This window comes from Raphanus sativus, chromosome 8, assembly GCF_000801105.2.
Source record: "Raphanus sativus cultivar WK10039 chromosome 8, ASM80110v3, whole genome shotgun sequence".
NCBI lineage: Eukaryota > Viridiplantae > Streptophyta > Magnoliopsida > Brassicales > Brassicaceae > Raphanus > Raphanus sativus.
The window spans coordinates 8,846,293-8,865,873 of record NC_079518.1 but is presented as its reverse complement, the minus strand read 5'-3'; the positions used below and the strand labels follow the sequence as shown (position 1 = coordinate 8,865,873).

Below are 19,581 nucleotides of genomic sequence, written 5' to 3'. Positions count from 1 at the left end.
TCTCGATCTCTATCTCTTCAAACTCTATTTATGATATCAAACGTTCTATTTAGTGAAGGCAACTTTGTGTTATTTCGTTTCTTGTTCTTTCACTTAAATAAAGCTCAATGAGCTATCTTTTTTTTTTTTTCCTGAAACTTTGATGGTATATATTTAAATGGAGCAAAGGTGTAGCATTACAACCTTAGGAAAAAACCAAACCCATATCAACTTCTAACCTGAAGACGTAAAGAGAAACCCAAAGAGGATAACTAAAGGGCTAACATTGTTACCCTTCCTAGGGTTGAAGAAAATAACAAAGGCCTGCTGAAAGCCCATTCGAAGTAAGGAGTATGATGATGTGTAGATGCGAGTTTTTTATAGTCAACTCTATTCCTCTCTGGATTGAATCCGACGATCGATCGGTGGATGTTACGGTGAAGACGGTTGTTCCTTTCACATTTCAATAAAGCTATAATCTTTCTTAGTTTAGAAATGTTTCACATTCTTTTGACCTCATAAAAATTTGAAGCACTTCACACACAAGTAATCAAAATCATTAAAATCTCCATTATATATTTCTCATACAGAGGATAAGAGGCATCGAGACACTCAAGGGTAAAACATCAGCCGTCACTATTATTAGGTTAAAAAAGAAAGATGACTGACAAACACTCTAAAGAGTCGTCACAAATCAGAAATTAATGAAATGAGAAGAAGAGTCTGGTATTGGAGACGACCGATTAGTACTAGACGGAGAATGAGAAGGCAAAATGAAACCTCCAACCCTTACGACGTTGCCGTCGTCTTGACGTCTCGGAAGAATCCCAGCGGCGAGTTCAGCGAGAGCAGCAGTGTACTTCACTAGTAACTCAGCGATGATTGCGACAGAGATCATGATCGATTGTAACTGGAAGACTTGCTGGAGTGAGTGATTTGTAGAGAAGAAGAAGGATCTTGAAAGTCTCTGATTTTTGGTTTTTGTTTTTGTTTTTGAGGCTCTAGTGGATTGACTTGTGTGAAAGTAGGACGCTTTATATAGACGTCTTTAACAAGACAAAACAACCGCGTTATACGCACGCATCTATACACATTTGCGTTAACTCAGCAACACACTTCGTCGTTAAGAAACAGTTGTTGCCTTCTAGACTTGTTTTTTTTTTCTTAACTAAACTATTTATTTTTTATACGAAGAAGTATTAGATTTTTGGTTTTAATTTCTTCCCTCGATCCAGAATCAACCTTATGCTTGAAAACTTGAGACATTTTAAACCATTTTGATGGTTCTATATGGATATTTAACCGTTCGACTTTAGTTGGGTTTTGACATGGCTTGTTATGGTTCAACCAGGTACGATCGCAGGTACAATCCGGGTTTAAAACATTGTATTATAGTGTAGTTTCATTATAGTTTTGTCTCTCTTTAGTTTATTTTTTTATTATAGTGTAGTTTCGTTATTTTTTTTTTGCTAAGAATGTTAATATCATTAACTAGTAATGAAAAAGATTACAAGTGGTGAAACTTGAAATCCAAAGAGCTTCAAGAAGCTAATTTGGTTGTACAAGCCGCAAAAAAAGTTAAAAGAGCTTGTAGAACATAATAGGACTAATCTAGTGAACTAGATTAATGCTAAGACTAATGATGTGTTACTTTGCACTATACACTTGAAGAGTTGAAATGACTGAGCCACCTTAAGCTGGAGCCTGCTAAAGGAATCAATAGGCATCAAAGAAGTCTGATAATCAGAGGTCCCCTTGGGCGGGGAGGCTGCAATCGCAGTAGTTTCGTTATAGTTTTGTGACTTTTGTCTCTCTTTAGTTTATTTTTTCTTTGGTACTCTGGCTTTCTATTTAAAGAAATAAAATGATACAGCCCAAATTATAATTAGGTAGTGTTCAGAGGGGTTGGAAGCCCAGTTACTTTAACAGCCCAAAATATTACCCAAAAAATACATTGTCTAGTCATACGAATTTAAGCAGTTGAAATCGAACCAAGTGTGGAAGTATCTGCATGCAGAAGTTGCTGGGGCCTCACTGATACTAATCCTTAATACGATTAGTAGTTGGTTTAAATATAATAACTATATCTTGACCGCATATAATTAATTGTACTATTTATCATTTTTATATAATTAATAATTATCATTTACACATATAATTATCATTTTTACATAATTATTTGTACTTTTATCATAGTAATAATTGTTTAATATAACATTTTAAAACACAACAACTTTATAGTTCACATGCAATAATTTAATTTATTTATTTTAAATTTCAGTGATAACATATTTCAAATCATGTGATACAAAATTTTAAAATAAAAAATTTTATTGGTTAAAGATAAATTTTTATTGAAAAATATTATATTAAATTAATATCACAGTATAATACAAAATTGTATATGAGTTTAGTTATAATTACAAAATTAATTAGATATTTTAAAATTTTGTTTAGTTAAAATGAAATATAAATTTAATTTTAAAATAAACACTCTATTAACTAAATATTAAAAAATATTAAGTGAAAAATGAAATATATAATTATTTTAAATAAACACGAAACTACTTAAATATTTAAAAGGTTTATTTTAATGAAAATAGAATAACTATTTATACTGTAAATAAAAATATATGAAAATATTTTATTCAGATATAATTTCAGAGTAAATATAGGAATATCTATTTAATTTGTTTGTTTTAGAATAATTAAGTTAATTTAAATATTTATATATAAATTAATTGAAACAATTTTCTAAAGAGTGCTCCAAATTTAAAAAGTCACAAAGAAATCATAACTTCTGTTTTAATATATATATATAATATAAGTAAGCATAGCAGAAATTCATGTTATCATCTCAAGCAGCCGTCTCTGAGGTGAAGGTTGTAGAAGCCATCATCGTTACAATACTTGAGCCACTTTGCTCCGTTTGTTTCGGTAAACGATGGAATCAAGGGATCTTACATTGCAGTAAAAGGAGATGCCACATACATTCCTCTATCCCTATATATGAGTGCCAGTTGACAGTCACTTGACACATGTGGTGCTGCCGTGCTGGAGTTGCATACGCTTCAGGGATCTTATACGTACGGTATCTCGAGAGGTGTCATTGACTTGAAGGGAATGGGACACTTGGCTACTAAGATTGCAGCCAGTGTGGTTGGTCAACAAGGAACTAGGCTTAGGGTTCAAGACGAAGTTGAGCTGGCTAGGTCACATGACTTCCAACTCAATAGTTCTAGTGTTCGAACAGATATGTTGGTTGGGTCTTTGATCAAATCACTCTCAAGATCGTTTCATGTAGTGGTGCTTTTGCAATGACTTGTAATCTATTTAATTTAGTGGAAACATTGGGGAATACTTGTTGTGTATATAACTTTTAAAGTATATAGTCTCTTTTTCACTATATGTATACAAATGTTTCCATCAACAGCTTCAATTTGATTACACGGGAAAGAGAAATCTCATCTAAGATGATACGACGAGAGAGTGAACGAACAAAATTTCAACTAACGACAATTTGACGTGCGACTAAGTTCCAAGTTAGATTGATTAAGACTTCTATTTCGTAAGAGAAATTTGTTAGAACATCAAATTCAAACTGGAATCAATTTGAACCAAACCAGAACCGGTTTATACTTGGTTTCAATTTGATAAACAAAATAATATCCACATTGCAACATTTTCATGACAAAAACCTCTCAGGCCTAATTGCGTCTATGACTCTATAGATGATGATATGCACAAAATACCAACATTTTCACACTAATAAATGATTGCATTTGAGAATAAAAATGAGTTGTACGATTGAATTATTGTATTTGATAACAAATAAAATAAATGATTGAAAGGCACATGCAGCCCACATGATGACTCCAAATAGATCTTAAGACTTGTAAAAATCAGATCGCTGGAGATTTGGGATTTTTCTGCTCAACCCATATTATGAGCAAAGTCCATTCACATTTGTTAGGTCCACACACACTCCGCTTTATTTGAATTTCCTTTTTTAATACATGCAAAACTTTACACCATGGTCTTTTCTGTCATTTCACATATTGTTTTATATCAAATTGTTTTGTTTTCTTATTAATTGAAAAAAAAATGAAACCGGGAAAATGAAAGAAAAAGAGGAGAGGAAGAGGGTGACCACTCTGCCCATTACCAATAATTTTGCTAAATAAAAAGTTGAAGACTTTGTGGAAAAGCAATCAGACACAAGTGAAGAAGAAACCAGACTCGATCTGGATTTCTGTTTAGAGTCTCTCCCATTAAGCAATGCCAGAGATTTAGCTGCTCCCCAACATTTCTGCTTTTATTCTTTGAAGGTGTTCTTATTCGGCTACAACAACAATGGCGTCAAGAACCAAGTGGGGACTTTTTCCTTCTTTTTTTACTTACTAGAAGCAAACCAGTTTAACTTGGATCTGAGATGCTGTCTTCTGTTTTTTTTTGTCGGAAAACCAAACTAGTTGTGTCTGTTAGATTCAACATGTGGGTCACTTTCTCTGAGCATCTTTGTTTTCTCTTCTGAATTCATTCACTGATATGTTCTTTCACTTTGTCAGATCATTCCCTTGTATTTAGGAAAAGTGTTTAGATGCTTTTTTTTTAAATTTGATTATTTGAAAATTAGATCTCTAAAGTGAGATGGATCATTGTCACTAGCAAACAAACCATGAAGCTTGAAACTTGTTTCACTTACTTAAGTTTAGATCCATAGAAAAATGGAGTTTTGTTCACTGATGTGTACTTATAATACCTTTTTCTTTGTTGTAGAACTGGTTTAATGGAGACTCCTCGTAGTAAACCATCTCCTCCACCACAAAGACTGACTAGATCATCAGGGCCTAAATCCGATGCCAGTTCCTCCTCATCTTCTCTGCACACCACTCGTCTCTCACTAGACCGTTCCCCACAGTCTGTTAACTCCAAGCCTACTCCTGATCGTCGCACTGCAAGAGTTCCTACTCCTCCTGAGGCAAGTCATAACCTACTTGGAGCTTCTCTCTTTTTTTTAATTCTAGTTTTGGAAAGACTATATTACTATTTATTCCAGTTTTGGAAAGACTATATTACTACTAGGTGGTTATAGAGACTGATCATAAGTTTTTTTTTTAATGCCATTTCAGAAGTCTCAATCACGGTTAGGGAAGGGACTTGAGCTACAGTCACAACTGAAACAGATTCAGGAGGATTTGAGGAAAGCTAATGAGCAAATAGCATTGCTCAAGAAAGATAAAGCACAAGCTCTTGATGATCTTAAAAGTTTTGAGAAACTAAACGAAGAAGCAAATGAGAAACTCAGAGAAGCAGCTAAGGAGAGTTCCGAGGTTGAAGCGGTTCACGAAAAGGAAATCTCCTGGAAGAAAGAGGTCGAGTCTATAAGAAGCCAGCACGCTTTGGACATCTCAGCTCTTCTCTCCACCACTGAAGAGCTTCACAGGGTTCAACAAGAGCTGGCTATAACTGCTGACGCTAAAAACCAGGCGCTGAGTCACGCCGAGGAAGCAACCAAGATCGCTGAGATGCAGGCAGAGAAGGTGGAGGTTCTTTCTTCTCAGTTAAGCCAGTTAAAGGCATTGGTTAGTTCTGAGGAACAAAGGAAGGCTACTGAAGGCGATGAGGTTGTGTCTAAACTGAAATCAGAAATTGAGTTGTTGAGAGGGGAGCTTGAGAATGTTAGCATCTTAGAGAGTAAGTTGAAGGATCAAGAAGCGTCTATTGAGCAGCTCCACGTTGACCTCGAAGCTGCTAAGATCGTTGAATCACGTGCTAATAGCTTAGCAGCTGAGTTGAAGAACAAGGTTGGAGAACTTGAGAAACAAGTTGAAGAGTCAAACAAGTTGAAGATGTCTGCTTCAGAGTCTTTAGATTCAGCTACGAAGCAGCTGGGGGAAAAGAGTCATGCGCTTCATGAGGCAGAGTTGGACAATGCTGCGTTGAAAGAAAAAACTGAATCCATGGTGATGACGATTGCTAGGCAGGAAAAAGATCTTCAGGAATCTCAACGCCAAGTTTGCAGTTTAAACGAAGAGACTTCTAAGCTTGAAAAGCTTGTTGAGTCAGTCAAATCTGACCTTGCAACCGCCCAAGAAGAAGCTTTGGACAATGAAAAGACTACAACATCACATATTCAGAACTTACTGAATGAAAAAACTGAACTTGCTACAGAGTTGGAGAACTTTAAGAAGGAAGAAGAGGAAACCAAGAAAGCTATGGAAAGCTTAATTTTAGAGTTGCAGGAAGTATCTGTGGAAGCAAGGGAAGCTAAGGAGAGGCTCTTGACATGTCAAGCAGAGCTTGAACATTGCGCAACACAGATTGAGAGTTTGAAGTCGGCTGCAAAAGAGACGAATGAGAAGTATGAAAGAATGCTTGAAGATGCAAGAAACGAAATGGATAGCTTGAAGAATAGTTTAGAAAAGACTCAAGATGAGATTGCCAGTTCGAAGACTGAGTGGGAACAGCGAGAGCTTCATTTGATGGCTTGTGTGAAGAAATCGGAAGATGAAACGTTATGTGTGCAGGGAGAGCTTAGCAAGGTGGAGAGTTTGCTTAGTCTCAAGGAAAATGAGGTGCAAGCAGCAAAAGAAGAAGAAGCAAATACGAAAAGGAATCTTAAGGAACTTGAGGAGGAGCTTAACGCTATGCAGGAAAGAGTTGGAGAAGCGAAAGCTGAAAGTGTGAAACTTAAAGAAAGCTTGTTGGAGAAAGAAAACGAAGTAATGAGCGCTGCTGCAGAAAACAAAAAGCTCAGAGAAATGGAGGTTGCTTCTCTCGCGAAAATAGATGAGTTGTCAAAGGTGAATGAGAGCTTGGTGGATAAAGAGACAAAACTGCAGAGCATTATTCAAGAAGCGGAGGAGCTCAGAGGTAGGAATACTAAAGAGTTGTCAGCGGCGAATGCGAGCTTGGTGGATAAAGAAACAAAACTGTTGAGCATTGTTCAAGAAGCTGAGGAGCTCAGAGAGAGGGAGCTTGATTATCTCAAGAAGATTGAAGAGTTGTCAGCGGCCAATGTAAGCTTGGCTGACAAAGAAACAAAACTGCAGAGCACTATTCAAGAAGCGGAGGAGCTCAGAGGTAGGGAGATTGATTATCTCAAGAAGATTGAAGAGTTGTCGGCGGAGAATGTGAGCTTGCTTGACAAAGAAACCAATCTGTTGAGCATTGTTCAAGAAGCGGAGGAGCTCAAACGGAGGGAGCTTGATTATCTCAAGAAGATTGAAGAGTTGTCATCAGCGAATGTGAGCTTGGTTGACAAAGAAACCAAACTTTTGATCATTGTTCAAGAAGCGGAGGAGCTCAGGGGGAGAGAGCTTGACTATCTCAAGAAGATTGAGGAGTTGTCAGCGGCGCAAGTGAGCTTGGTGGATAAAGAAACAAAACTGCAGAGCATCAGTCAAGAAGCGGAGGAGCTCAGAGGTAGGGAGCTTGATTATCTCAAGAAGATTGAAGAGTTATCAGCGGCGAATGCAAGTTTGGTTGACAAAGAAACCAAACTGTTGAGCATTGTTCAAGAAGCTGAGGAGCTCAGAGAGAGGGAGATTGCTTGTCTGAAGAAAATTGAAGAGCTGTCAGCAGTGAATGAGAGTTTGGCTGACAAAGAAACCAAATTGCAAAGCACCATTGAAGAAAGGGAGGCTGTATACATCAAGAAGATCGAGGAGTTGTCATTTCCAAATGAGATATTAGCTGAGAAAGAAGCCAAACTGCAGTCAGCTGTTAAGGAGAATGAAGAGTTAAGAGAAAGGGAGTCTTCATACCATATGAAGATGGAAGAGTTGTCAAAAGTATCTGAAAACGTTGCTGCTAGAGAAATCAAACTCCACATTTCTACTCAAGAAAATGAAGAGCTTAGAGAAAGGGAGACTGCACATCTCAAGAAGATTGAAGAGTTAGCGAAGCTGCAAGAACATCTTCTTGATAAAGAAACTGAGCTTGATGGTATGGCTCGTGAGATTGAAGACCTTAAAGCCAAAGACTCTCTATCCCAAAAGAAGATTGAAGAGTTATCAAATCTAAACAAAAGCCTTCTCGTGAAAGAGAGCGAGTTACACGATGTTGTTTCCGCAAACGAGGAGCTAAAATCCAAAGAGGCTTCATCGGTTAAGGCAATAGAGGAGTTGTCTGATCTTAGACAAAGTTTAATTGATAAAGAAAACGAGCTGAAGACTGCCATTGTCGAGAATGAAGAGCTCAAGGCCAATGCTGCATCATTGGTTCAGAAGATCGAAGAGTTGACAAACCTGAAACAGAGTTTACTTGATAAAGAGAACGAGCTGCAGGGTGTCTTCCATGAGAACGAGGAGCTTAAGGCCAAAGAGAACGCATCTTTAAAGAAGATTGACGAGTTGTTGCATCTTGAGCAGAGTTGGCTTCAGAAGGAAAGCGAATTTCAAAGACTTCATCAAGAAAATGAAGAGCTTAGGGAGCAGGAAGCTTCAGCTGCAAAGAAGATAGAGGAATTGTCAATCCTGCTTGACAAAGAAGCCGAGTTGCAGGCTGTGATTCATGATAACGTCGAGCTGAAGGCCAGGGAGGCTTCCGCGCTTGAGAAGATAGAAGAGTTATCAAAGTCGCTGGAAAAAGCTTCTTCCACACTAGAGAAACCACATGAAAACGGCAAGCCTAGAAGCGGAGAACAAAAGGTACAAGAAAGTCCAGTGGAAGCCATTGATAACCATTTGAATGGTGACACACCAATCCATTTGTTACCTCACAAAGATGAAGGAGACAAGGAGAAAGACTCCGTGGAAGGGGAAGGCTGCCATATAGACAAGAGAGAAGCTTATTCAGAGAGGGAGTCAGATCACGAGTTTGCTGAAGAGGAAGAAGAATCAAAAGCAGAAGGCAGTGAAAATTTTGATCAGTTGAGCAATGGCTTGTCTTCAGCAGAGCACATAGAATATTCTGGGAGTCTGCACTCAAAGGAACTAGAGCAGAAGAAGAAGAAACCTTTGCTCCGGAAGTTTGGAAATTTACTGAAGAAGAAGAGTACAAGCAGCAGCAGCAGCAGCAGCCATAAATAGAGGGAAGATGTGATGGATGATACTGTTATCATTTCTATTGCAACTGAACATTATTTCCTTGGTTGATTTGTGTCTTTAAATCTTTGAAGAGTATAGCTCCAAATCCAATTTTTAAAGGTTTTTGATCTCTGGTTTCTTTCTCTAATATATTAGACAAAACTGAAGTAAATACTTGGCTAAACGCAGAGATGTAGACATGTAAAACGTATTTGAACTGCTATTATCAAATACTTTTTGCCATACTCTAACACAGGCACAGTTTCTCACAACAACTTTGCTTTCTCCTTACATCTCACGGTTTCTACATAACATTGATGTATGTCATAACATTATCTATGTGGTAATATTCTCATCCTGATGACTGATTCTGGCCTTCAACAGTTCCATCTTCACCCACAGCTACATCCTCTTCTTCTTCACTTCCTTTATCATTCTCTTCGCTCTTCTGCTTGCTTGCATCTCCACACTCCTCGTTCGCTACATCTACTGCTCGTTCCAACCCATCTCTGGATGTGTCAGCCGCATGACTCATCGTCACATTCGGAGCCTTGCCATCTGTAGTTGTCCCCATTCCCTCTTTCTTTGACTTCTCTCCTCCATCGTTTCCCTGCAAAAGTTTTTGGTAACACTTCAATGGTTCTTTGTTTAACATTCTTGAATGCATAGTATCTTAGACGTCTTCACAAAGGAACTTACGTTGGATGAGAAGTAACTAGGGCTTGCGGTGGTAATGACTCCTCCATTAGCAAAAGATGGAGCACTTCTGTTGTAAACCCTGTGTATGTTAATGTTTACTCTCTTTGCTAAAAACATAGTCGCCATTGAGATCAACATTTGAGTCTCTCTCTCTCTCTCTCTCTCTCTCTCTCATATATACGCAGCCTGAGGATAGATTTAGTGTCTAGATTAAACACGTGGCTCGTCACTACACTTCCAACGTGTCCTCATGCAAAGACTGGTTCTTGTACGAACTATGATCCGCGTGTCAGTTTGTAAAGTAAAGTGATTACTCTCTAAAGGTGGAACAAGAAGAGAGGAAGAGTTGATCATGTATTGTCTCATCTCTTGGTATTTGCTAGTACAGTAACATTATCACACCTATAAGATGTAACAAAACGAGTTTTCTTTCTTCAAAAGTTAAAGCCTCAACAACAGAAGAGAAAACAACAAAGAAAATGAAATGTAAAAAAAAAGTATTTCAAAGGGAAGAGTCTCTGCTCGTATGTAAATGAGGCAATAAGTTTTAAAGAGTCTCATCCTCTAAAAAGAAACTTTAAAAAGATCCCAAACTACAGCAACAACGCAGACCTCCCTTGATCTTAGAGAAGGTAGTAGTAACCCAAGACAAGAAGCATCAGTACCACAAGAGCAGCTGGAGCAGCCCATACCCAGTAGTTAGTCTGCTTCTTACGCTTGATGACTGGTCTCGGTAGTGTTTCTGCTCCTCCTCTACTGCGGATCCTGTTCCTTACTGGTTTCGCCTTCAAGACTTTTTCCTTCTGTGGTTTCTCCTCCACTGGAGCTTCAATCTCCTCCTTCTCAACCTCAGAGGCTTCTGGAACTTCCTCAGAGATGGCATCGTATTTGTTGCTGCCTCCTGTCTTCTTCTTGGCCGCCTTCTCTTGCTCCTGCAACACACAAAAAAAAAAGATTATTAAAATGGAAAACAAAGAAGGCAAAGAGCATTGATATCATACCTTTCTTTCTTTCTTCTCAGCTTCCTTTTGAGCTCTTATGGCAGCTTTAGCAGCAGCTTTCTCCGCCTGCTTCTTTTTCCTTTCCATGGCTAGCTTGGCTTTAGCAATCTCCTCTTGCTTTCTCATCTCTTTCATCGTAGCTTCATCTACTTCCTCCTCTTCTTTCTGCGGCTTTCCAAGACCATATACTTCTTCTTGTTCTTCTTCATCATCATCAACAACAACGTTCTTTGCTTTCACTGCATCTTTAGTTTTCTCGGTCTTCTGAGCAACAGGAGCAGCGTCTGGTTCAGGTGCAGACACTTGCTCCTCCTTTGGCTGCTGCTTCACTTTAGCTTTAGGGGCAACCACAGTTTCAGAAGGAGCTGCCCTGGCTGATGGTGCCTCTGGAGTAACAAGAGGCTTCTCTTCAGGGTTCCTCATCCTTCCATCTCGGCTCATCTGCCTAGCATCAAGTGACCCCAAGAGTCTCTTCTCGTAATCCTCTCTGAAGTTCTTCTTACTGCACCAGAGAGAGAAAAACTTCTCAACCTCTGTATTGGAGAGGGCCTCAAGCTCATCAACATTCTTTTGTGCAGCCAACTCTCTAGCTTTGTTCAGCACTTTACGCCCTTGGTAAAAACCTGAGTTCTGTATAAACAAAACAAAAGAGTATTTCAGTTTTTGAACAAATCATCAACATGCTCTAAAGTGTATGTGTGTTTGTAACTACCGTCTCATCTCTCTGCTTCCTAAGCTCACTGATGTTTGAATAAGCTTTGTCCTTCTTCTCAGTCACAGTCTTGAGCTCATTCTCCAGCACCTGAATCTCATCTTTAGTTGCTTTCACCTTCTCACTCAGCTGATTAATCCTTGCAGAAATCGCTTGTCTCTCTTTCTTCACTCCATCCAAACCAGCACCCATCGACTGCAATAATAATTAAAAAAAAGCATCACATATGAAACTAACAAGATAAGCCAAGAGTAGTACTCCTACTCCAATCCCAAGACTTTCTCTTATTACCTTAACTTGATCTTGGATATCATCTTTATGACCCATAGCTTCTTTGATCTTGGCTCTCACAGCCTCATTAGCAATGACCTTATCTCTTGTCCCTTCAAGCAGCCTGATCTCTTTAAGAATCTTCTTCTCCTCTGTCAACGGAATGCTCTCGTGTTGAATCCTGTACTCGTAGCTGTATATCTACATTATCCACAAGCCACCAACCAAATGAGAATCAGAAGTCTTCAAGTGAACAAGTAGATAGATAGATTCTTACCATACTGTTGAGCTCTTCCTGGGAAGAACAGATAACAGGCCCACGGGAACTCCCACCATCATTGCCTCTTAGCTTTCCAAGTGCTTGCTGCAAAGGTTCCATCTCTTTTCGTTTCTCATCGAACTTGTTGTTGAACCCTTGACGCTCTGACTTCAACGGGTCCAACATGTCAAACAACTTGGATCTCTCCGCCTAAAAGAAACTTACACATCATTACAAAAGATAAATCACTGGAGAAAGTCAACGCTGCCACAAAACTTAATTACCTTCTTAGCTTTCAAGTCTTCAATGACTGCACTCCGAGCCTTTTTCAGCTTCTCAAACTCCTTATCAGCCACCTCAAGCTTAGCCTTGATCTTGGGGTCGTCGAAGTGACGGTACTTGACAAAGTAGAAGGAGCGGATCTGCTTAGCAGCAGGCCACTCTTCTGCTGCATCTTTTGGTACATCAGAGGAGATGATCTTGTTGCTACTAGTACTAGTACTAGTAGTCTCTTCAGCCTTCTTTGGCGGCTCACCGTGTGAACCAAACTTGAAGGAGACCTTTTCCACCTTCCCGTTCGTCTCAGGCTTTCCCTCGAAAGGAGCCGGAGCAACCTCAAATCCACCGGAAGTTACAACCTCAACACCCATCTTCTTCTGCCAACAAAACAGAGGATCCTGACGCCAGAGAAAAGACAAAACATCAAGACGTGAGAGTGAAATATAACGGATCCAAAAGCAAAAAGGATTGAACTTTCAAAGATCTAATTCATAAAGGAATCAACTTGTTCATTGTTAAAGACAGATGATCATGGGAACAGTAGATTCGATATAAATACAAAAAACAGAGAGAAAGATCAAACCTTTAAAACAGAGTCAGATGAGAGTGTGATCAAATGATTCAGAGGAGAAGATATATATATGTATATTATAAGCAGCAAACAATCGAAAGCAAATATGAGTTCATCACGCAAAAGTTTCGATAAGGAAGACAAGGTATACCGTGAAAGGGGGGAGAGAGAGAGATGGAGATCTGAGGAGTATAACCGAAGAAGAAGAGAAAGAAGAAGAAAGACCCTTTTTAAGATGAGTATAGCTTTCTGTATTGTTAAAAAGAAAGAAACCTTTGGGGTCGGATCTCAATTCTAAATATATCCCAAAGATTTATTACTTATTATCAAAACCCACGAATTGCCCTCTCTCTCTCTCCTCTGTTTCTCTCTCTCTCATTAAAGTCAGATAATATGGATTTTTTACCAAAGTGGTAAATATTGACTCTATGTATCTACTCACATTTGAAAGCCCTGATTGGGCCATTCCTACTTCTTTCTTTTTATGAGAAAAGCCATTCCTACTTGTTTGTTCATACTTTTCTATATTTTCAGTAAAGATTAAGGTATCAATGTTTTAAAAAAGCTATCATCAATCTGTTGAGTTTAGTTATTCCATTAGAATCATAACTAAATAATTCATGAAATAGTATATGATTGTTTAGTAAACATGTTATTTAGTTGAAAGATTAAAATGTAATAATGGTGGTGAAATATTTTGTCATTCTTTATCAAGAAGACAATCAAAAAGACACAAGTGGGAAGAGATGGGAAAGAAAGAAACAGTTGTTAGGTTGTGTTGAAAACGTGGTCTCTCTCTCTCTCTCTCTCTCTCTGATTCCGAGGGTACATCTGTCTACTTTTCAGCTGACACACGTCTTCCATCTCTCATTCTGATCTTTAACGCAAGTCATGCGGATTAGATTTTTTGCATCGTACTTTTAACACGACCAGTTCAAGTTCAGACGTAAGCTGAAATACCTCAAATACCCCCTACATCTAACTACCCAACTAGCCCTCTCTCTCTCTCTTCAGCACAAAAGCGTGGTGTGAACATGTAGACTTTAAAAATATGCAAAGTCAGCTCTGTATACTGTTCTTTTAATATCATTGTAGTTCGGTTGAAAAATACATACGTTAATCTACACCACACCGGTTTAGTCTAAAATCAATTTTGCATAGGCCTAAGCTCAACCGGTTTCATACAATAGGTAGAAGAACCTAAAGTTTCTTGAATATGGTTTATTAATCCGAAGATGAACAAGCATCCACGCAAAGAAACATCCATAATCAAACATAACAATCCTATGGACTTAAAAATATCATAAATGCTAAGAAACTTGGTAAGTTTCTCAATAATAGTAAACTTTTTTTACAAGAATAGTAAAATATTAATGTTTTTAATTTTTATTTTGACTTTTCAAAATTGTTCATTTGTAAAATGACAAGTGTAATTAGGATTTTCAATGCCAGTTTACAAAAAAAAAATAGTATTTTCAAATTATTTTAATAGTTCTCACATGAAAGACCATTCTACCACATTGAGAAACTAATTGAGAATCTCCAGATTCAAGCACCAGCGCAAAAACATCAACTGTTGTCTTTAATTTGGAAACGTTTCCGTCATTATTACACCATCCAATGCTTTCTGAAGCATTGATGAATATCCTCTAATCCTCTGTGATCAGCGGCTGATCATCAGCCCCCTGAAAACACAAATGTAAGACTAACTTGATGAAACAAAGAAATTTCTAAAACTGAGGCTACAAAAACGCGATAAGACTTGGCGTGCCAGAGTCGGGGGCAGCAAAAGTAGTTTAGCTAACATTGCAATTCAATCTACCAACATCACTATAACTCGTTTGCTTTCTCTCCCTTGGCCCAAATCTAAGGGAACAATCCAAAGACGTAAATGATTGATCAAACATTCGACTTTATATATATAATGATAGTCTGCATGATCAAAAGATGGTTGCACGTGTGACAATTCCTATTTTTCTCCACTTTCCCCATTTTTTCCGAAAATGCAATCATTAAATGTAGTCGGTCCATCACGTCTCGTCCAGTGCCTGCTTATTTTCTATAGCCAACCGATGGTGAACCAAAATAATAAATGCTGTTTATTAGTTATGGCACTAACAATAAATACCAAAGACTCCATAACAAAAAAAAAGTCAAAGAGAAGGCACCGTTTCTAGGAAGTGAGTTAAAAACTTAAAACGAAAACATATACATATGTTGAAAACGGAAACTCTCAGATCTTTCTTTTTTATGTATTCTCTGCACAAAAAAGAGTTATTTACAGTTTCATTAATAAATTCTCAAATACAAATAAATCGCAGGCTCCTCCTGGATAGTGAAGTGCCTGGAGCTTTTAAACATTCTCTCGTCACGTCCACGAAAATCAAGAACCAGGTCTCATGATAACCCCATCGTTTACGTTTCTTAATATGTGTTTTGATTCGTAGAATATATATAGTGGGAGTAGATCTTTCTTATATATTTTCGGACAGCTCAGTTTTGTCTTTCCGACCTAATTTATTATCACAAAGATCGCCTTATACTTGTGATCACGTCGTTAAGATTCAAGTTTTAGACCAGACAAGGACAAGAATCCAAAACTCTGTTTGTTTAGTCGTTTTGTGGATTCATTGATCAATATATCTCACTGATTACGTATCAATTCTATTTTTTTTTGGCGTAGGTAAGGGGGCAAACTCCATTTGCGAATATATATATTTGTTTGAATGATAATATATTTTGCTCATTTCATTTGACTTATTCTTTTACGTAAACATTCGATTTCAGATCCTATGAATAGGCTCTTCAATGGCGTCTTCAAACTCAGAAAGGAGATGGATCTTTCCTCTAGCTATGGCTTCCCTCATGTTCATATTCCTCACAGCTGTATCTTTCAACATGGGTCTCCTCTCTTCCGTGCGTTCCATTAACTCACTCATCTTCTCCTCAAATCTACCAACCACAAACGAAACAACCGTTACATTCGCTGAATCAAAGATTAATATTAACCAACATCCTCCTCCAGTTCAGTCTAGTCCTCCTCGCTTTGGTTATCTAGTTTCAGGTTCGAGAGGTGACTTAGAGAGCCTATGGAGAGTGTTGAGAGCTTTGTACCATCCGAGGAACCAGTACGTTGTTCATCTCGATCTTGAGTCTCCCGCTGAAGAGAGGCTTGAGCTAGCTAAACGTGTGAGAGAAGATCCTGTTTTTAGCGACGTTGGGAATGTTTACATGATCACAAAGGCTAATCTCGTTACATATCGTGGACCCACGATGGTGGCTAATACTCTCCATGCATGTGCCATTCTCTTGAAGCAGAGTAAAGATTGGGATTGGTTTATAAATCTCAGTGCCTCTGATTATCCTCTAGTGACTCAAGATGGTATACATATATAAACGTTCAGAATGTTTTTTTTTTTACTATTATCAATTTATCATACAAGTTCCAAGCCTTAAGCTCATAATCTCTCATATGCTCCAAGTCAGCCTTTAAAAAATCTGATTTAAAGAATAACCCTTCGTACCATTAATGTTTTTTCTTTTTGCAGATCTTATTCATACATTCGCTGGACTGGACCGGAACCTCAACTTCATCGACCACTCTAGCAAACTAGGCTGGAAAGAGTAATGATTCTTGAAACTTCTCTGTACTATACTACTTTTGAGGTGTGTGTTGAAAAGAGTAATGATTCTTGTGGGTTTTAATGGCAGAGAAAAAAGAGCAAAGCCTCTGATCATAGACCCGGGGCTGTACTCGACAAGGAAGTCAGATGTCTACTGGGTCACACCTCGTAGAACCATGCCAACTGCATTCAAACTATTCACTGGTGAGTACTGTTAATTACTTGATTCACAAGTAAACGGAACCTGGCGACTAAACTATATGTTTTGATGGCAACTTTTAGGTTCTGCTTGGATGGTCTTGTCACGGTCCTTCATAGAATATTGCATTTGGGGATGGGACAACCTTCCACGGACTCTTCTAATGTATTACACCAACTTCCTCTCTACACCTGAAGGATACTTCCACACTGTGATATGCAACGCACCAGAGTATTCGAACACGGTGGTTAACCACGACCTGCATTACATCTCGTGGGACAAACCTCCCAAACAACATCCTCGGACGCTCAACATCAATGACACGAAGAGGATGATTGCGAGTGGAGCTGCCTTCGCACGCAAGTTCAGACACGATGATCTTGCTTTGGACAAGATCGACATAGAGCTGCTCGGTAGAGGTAATGGGAACTTCACACCTGGTGGTTGGTGTGCAGGCGAGCCGAAATGCTCCAGGGTTGGTGATCCGTCAAGGATCAAACCGGGTCCTGGAGCGAACCGGTTAAGTGCGCTTGTTAGAAGACTTGTTTGGGCATCTAAACTGACTCAAAGGCAATGTAGATAGGCTCAATGCACTTGCAGCTGAATGCTGTCCTTAGTAGCCAAACAATGTGGAGATTTTCTCACTAATTTTGAAGCCAGAATAATATAGCAACTCACTTATTTTCTTCATATAGAAACACTTCTCAAAAAATACAGTAAACCATTTATAAATTTTATCTGATATAAAACAAACAACTCAACAAACTAGTAGTGTTCATATGATAAGATAAGATACAGTCTATAGATAGCAATGGTTGTATTATAGTTGTTATACCACAATGGCTTGGACTTGTACATGCTATTTACATAGAGCGATAGAAAGAGAGGGAGCTAGAAGAGGAGAAGGCAAAGGAGGATGCAAAAAGATAGGAATATTGATACCCGATTAAGAGACTTCTCATGATGCATCATCCTCTGGTTTTGGTAAGGCTGTGCTATTGTGTTTGTGAAGGTTCCGAAGATCCTGGTGTGTAGACCAAGTTCCCAAACATTCCAATCACAGGGTAGAGAAAACTCATCATTACCGCATTGGCAAGGTCGGTTGAGTCAGTTGTGGTGAAGGCGCGAGGGGAACAATGGTGGTTATGAGACGTTGGAGACAGAGTTTGATGTGGCAAGCTTGGATACAGAGATGGTTGCGAAGTGATTTGATTGGTTAAGGTTGATGGAGCGGGTATACGCGGTATGTCTGAGTTTTGTTTCTTGGAGGAAAACGCGGAAGACATGCCTCTTCCATAGAGTGGAACCAATGAGGCAATGGTAACGCTGGATTTGCAGACAGGACAGCTGTTCTGATGGTGATCGATGGAGACAGGAGATGATAGCTTGACATGTAACCACTTGTAGATGCAAGGCCAGCAGAAAAGGTGTCGGGTTTAAATAAAGACTTGGTGGATCACCCTAAATCTTAGACAATACTATATTTAACAAATTTGTCAAGAAATTTAACTTGTAACTTGCAGCCCAATATCCCTCATATAGAGATACATAATTTGTAGACTACCTCCCTAGAAACTCTGCTACCTGCTAAAAATCACCGGACATGCTCATTAAGAAGACTACATAAAATAAGGAGCATGAGAAGTTATTGAAATATTTAGTATGGCTAAAGCTCTTTGAAAAAAATCATATTTGGAGTGTCAAAGTGACAACCTCCAAGCTGGCCTTATCAATAAATATGAACAGTTACTAAGAATAGTTAAGTCTCACTCATTACAAAACCTGACCAAAGAAGAATGTAGAATCCGGGGAGAAAAAAAAGAGAGAAGATGATCAATTAGGCCCAGAAGTGAAATGAGCTAATCAGGTGAGTGAAGCTTATAGGACTCATAGAGACAGAGGTCCTTATCCAGCTGATCAGGTGGTCAAGGATTTAGACGGAAGTTTTGCCTTTATTGTTTATGATAGCAAAGCTGGTTCTGTCATACTTGGGGTGTGTTTTTCTCTTTTAAATTATGACTATGAGTTTTGTAGATTGATTTGTATGGGAGTGTCCATAACAATTAGTAGCATAGTTTTATAAGATATCTTCTTCTCCCATGCCAAATGATGGAATCCCATAAACATCAATCACTATTTTGAGATATTGTTATCCACACATCTTAATTGATCTCTGTAAGTAGTTCAAGGTTTTTAAAAATTGCCCTAAGGGACTGTAACAGTGTTGAGCCGGCAATGATACTATTTAAGTTGCTTTTGTCAAGACAGTTTGAGATAAGTTTAGATATTAGAAATCAGTCTGACATAGTTTCACATAGTTAAGATCTCTCCATTTGCTTGCTTTTACACGAGAAGTTAATTAGGAGATCTCTTTCCGGCTAAATCACTTCCTGCTTCTGCAAATGAATCCGTATCCGGAAGACGCGCCACGAGTGCAATCCAAATCCAATACTGCGTGTTTGGTCTCCCACTTGGTTGAGCTACTTAGACCGGTAAAAGTGCAAGCCTTACAGTCATGAGAGAACAGGGAAGATGTCCTAAGTGTATCCTCATCACCAACCAGTGGCATTGCGACTCCAGGTTTAGCCTGATTTCGGAAATCAGGCCTGGAAGTGCGTCCCAAGATTCCATCAACTTTTGGTGATAGGTTAAATAACCTGAACTGAACCTTGAGATGCGCAAAACAGTTATTCGAAGGCACGTTGTAGCTGTGGATCCTACCGTCTTCTTTAGTCGCAGGAACTACATTGACAATAATCTCTGCCTTGTCTTTGATTGTTACGGTCACACTGTTCATGTTTGTCGCTCTCTCAATCTTGATGTCCTTTTTGGGGGAGTACCTGCTTAAATGCACATGTGCTTAGTGTAGAATCCAATATGCAAATTCAAAAAAACATTCCATCATCTATTTTTAATATATTTACATTTACTTAGAAATTGCATGATATTATGATACT

The 19,581-nt window shown here is 38.5% G+C and overlaps 6 protein-coding genes and 1 pseudogene across 6 annotated transcripts in view; 2 read left to right on the top strand and 5 right to left on the bottom strand.

The window, feature by feature from the left end:
- Nucleotides 1–526: 526 nt before the first annotated feature.
- On the bottom strand, nt 527–997 carry LOC108821434 (uncharacterized). The gene has a single exon (XM_018594476.2). The coding sequence runs from the start codon at nt 875–877 to the stop codon at nt 674–676; it is 204 nt and encodes a 67-aa protein (XP_018449978.1). The 5' UTR covers nt 878–997; the 3' UTR covers nt 527–673.
- Nucleotides 998–4,096: 3,099 nt separating this feature from the next.
- On the top strand, nt 4,097–9,141 carry LOC108822428 (putative WEB family protein At1g65010, chloroplastic). The gene is made up of 3 exons (XM_018595495.2): nt 4,097–4,349; nt 4,759–4,960; nt 5,112–9,141. Exons 1-3 carry the CDS (start codon nt 4,333–4,335, stop codon nt 9,012–9,014), a joined length of 4,122 nt encoding a protein of 1,373 aa, XP_018450997.1. The 5' UTR covers nt 4,097–4,332; the 3' UTR covers nt 9,015–9,141.
- Nucleotides 9,142–9,167: 26 nt separating this feature from the next.
- LOC108822429 (uncharacterized) lies at nt 9,168–9,884 on the bottom strand. The gene is made up of 2 exons (XM_018595496.2): nt 9,711–9,884; nt 9,168–9,621 (listed from the first exon to the last, which is right to left on the bottom strand). The coding sequence occupies exons 1-2, from the start codon at nt 9,846–9,848 to the stop codon at nt 9,364–9,366; spliced, it is 396 nt and encodes a 131-aa protein (XP_018450998.2). The 5' UTR covers nt 9,849–9,884; the 3' UTR covers nt 9,168–9,363.
- Nucleotides 9,885–10,120: 236 nt separating this feature from the next.
- On the bottom strand, nt 10,121–13,104 carry LOC108822754 (proton pump-interactor 1). The gene is made up of 7 exons (XM_018595914.2): nt 12,954–13,104; nt 12,237–12,629; nt 11,971–12,162; nt 11,715–11,894; nt 11,424–11,618; nt 10,712–11,341; nt 10,121–10,642 (listed from the first exon to the last, which is right to left on the bottom strand). Exons 2-7 carry the CDS (start codon nt 12,600–12,602, stop codon nt 10,334–10,336), a joined length of 1,872 nt encoding a protein of 623 aa, XP_018451416.1. The 5' UTR covers nt 12,603–12,629; nt 12,954–13,104; the 3' UTR covers nt 10,121–10,333.
- A 1,912-nt stretch (nt 13,105–15,016) lies between these two features.
- Nucleotides 15,017–17,374, top strand: LOC108821035 (beta-glucuronosyltransferase GlcAT14A-like). The gene is made up of 5 exons (XM_018594082.2): nt 15,017–15,196; nt 15,590–16,184; nt 16,351–16,426; nt 16,514–16,629; nt 16,708–17,374. Exons 2-5 carry the CDS (start codon nt 15,611–15,613, stop codon nt 17,205–17,207), a joined length of 1,266 nt encoding a protein of 421 aa, XP_018449584.1. The 5' UTR covers nt 15,017–15,196; nt 15,590–15,610; the 3' UTR covers nt 17,208–17,374.
- Nucleotides 17,375–17,480: 106 nt separating this feature from the next.
- Nucleotides 17,481–18,048, bottom strand: LOC108821791 (E3 ubiquitin-protein ligase RMA3-like; annotated as a pseudogene).
- Nucleotides 18,049–19,007: 959 nt separating this feature from the next.
- Nucleotides 19,008–19,581, bottom strand: part of LOC108819909 (uncharacterized) — a 1,324-nt gene continuing 750 nt past the window's right edge. The window contains exon 3 of the mRNA XM_018592922.2: nt 19,008–19,464. Within this exon, the coding sequence (XP_018448424.2) occupies nt 19,008–19,464 (457 nt within the window). The remainder of the gene's footprint in view (nt 19,465–19,581) is intronic.

Coding starts and splice junctions, on each gene's coding strand:
- LOC108822429 (XM_018595496.2), bottom strand. CDS start 9,848: ATGTTGATCTCAATGGCGACTATGTTTTTAGCAAAGAGAGTAAACATT. Junction 9,622..9,710: donor CTAGTTACTTCTCATCCAAC/GTAAGTTCCTTT, acceptor AAACTTTTGCAG/GGAAACGATGGAGGAGAGAA.
- LOC108821035 (XM_018594082.2), top strand. CDS start 15,611: ATGGCGTCTTCAAACTCAGAAAGGAGATGGATCTTTCCTCTAGCTATG. Junction 16,185..16,350: donor TCCTCTAGTGACTCAAGATG/GTATACATATAT, acceptor TTCTTTTTGCAG/ATCTTATTCATACATTCGCT. Junction 16,630..16,707: donor TGCATTCAAACTATTCACTG/GTGAGTACTGTT, acceptor GGCAACTTTTAG/GTTCTGCTTGGATGGTCTTG.
- LOC108821434 (XM_018594476.2), bottom strand. CDS start 877: ATGATCTCTGTCGCAATCATCGCTGAGTTACTAGTGAAGTACACTGCT.
- LOC108822428 (XM_018595495.2), top strand. Junction 4,961..5,111: donor GAGTTCCTACTCCTCCTGAG/GCAAGTCATAAC, acceptor ATGCCATTTCAG/AAGTCTCAATCACGGTTAGG.
- LOC108822754 (XM_018595914.2), bottom strand. CDS start 12,602: ATGGGTGTTGAGGTTGTAACTTCCGGTGGATTTGAGGTTGCTCCGGCT. Junction 12,163..12,236: donor AAGACTTGAAAGCTAAGAAG/GTAATTAAGTTT, acceptor AGTTTCTTTTAG/GCGGAGAGATCCAAGTTGTT. Junction 11,342..11,423: donor GGAAGCAGAGAGATGAGACG/GTAGTTACAAAC, acceptor TTGTTTATACAG/AACTCAGGTTTTTACCAAGG.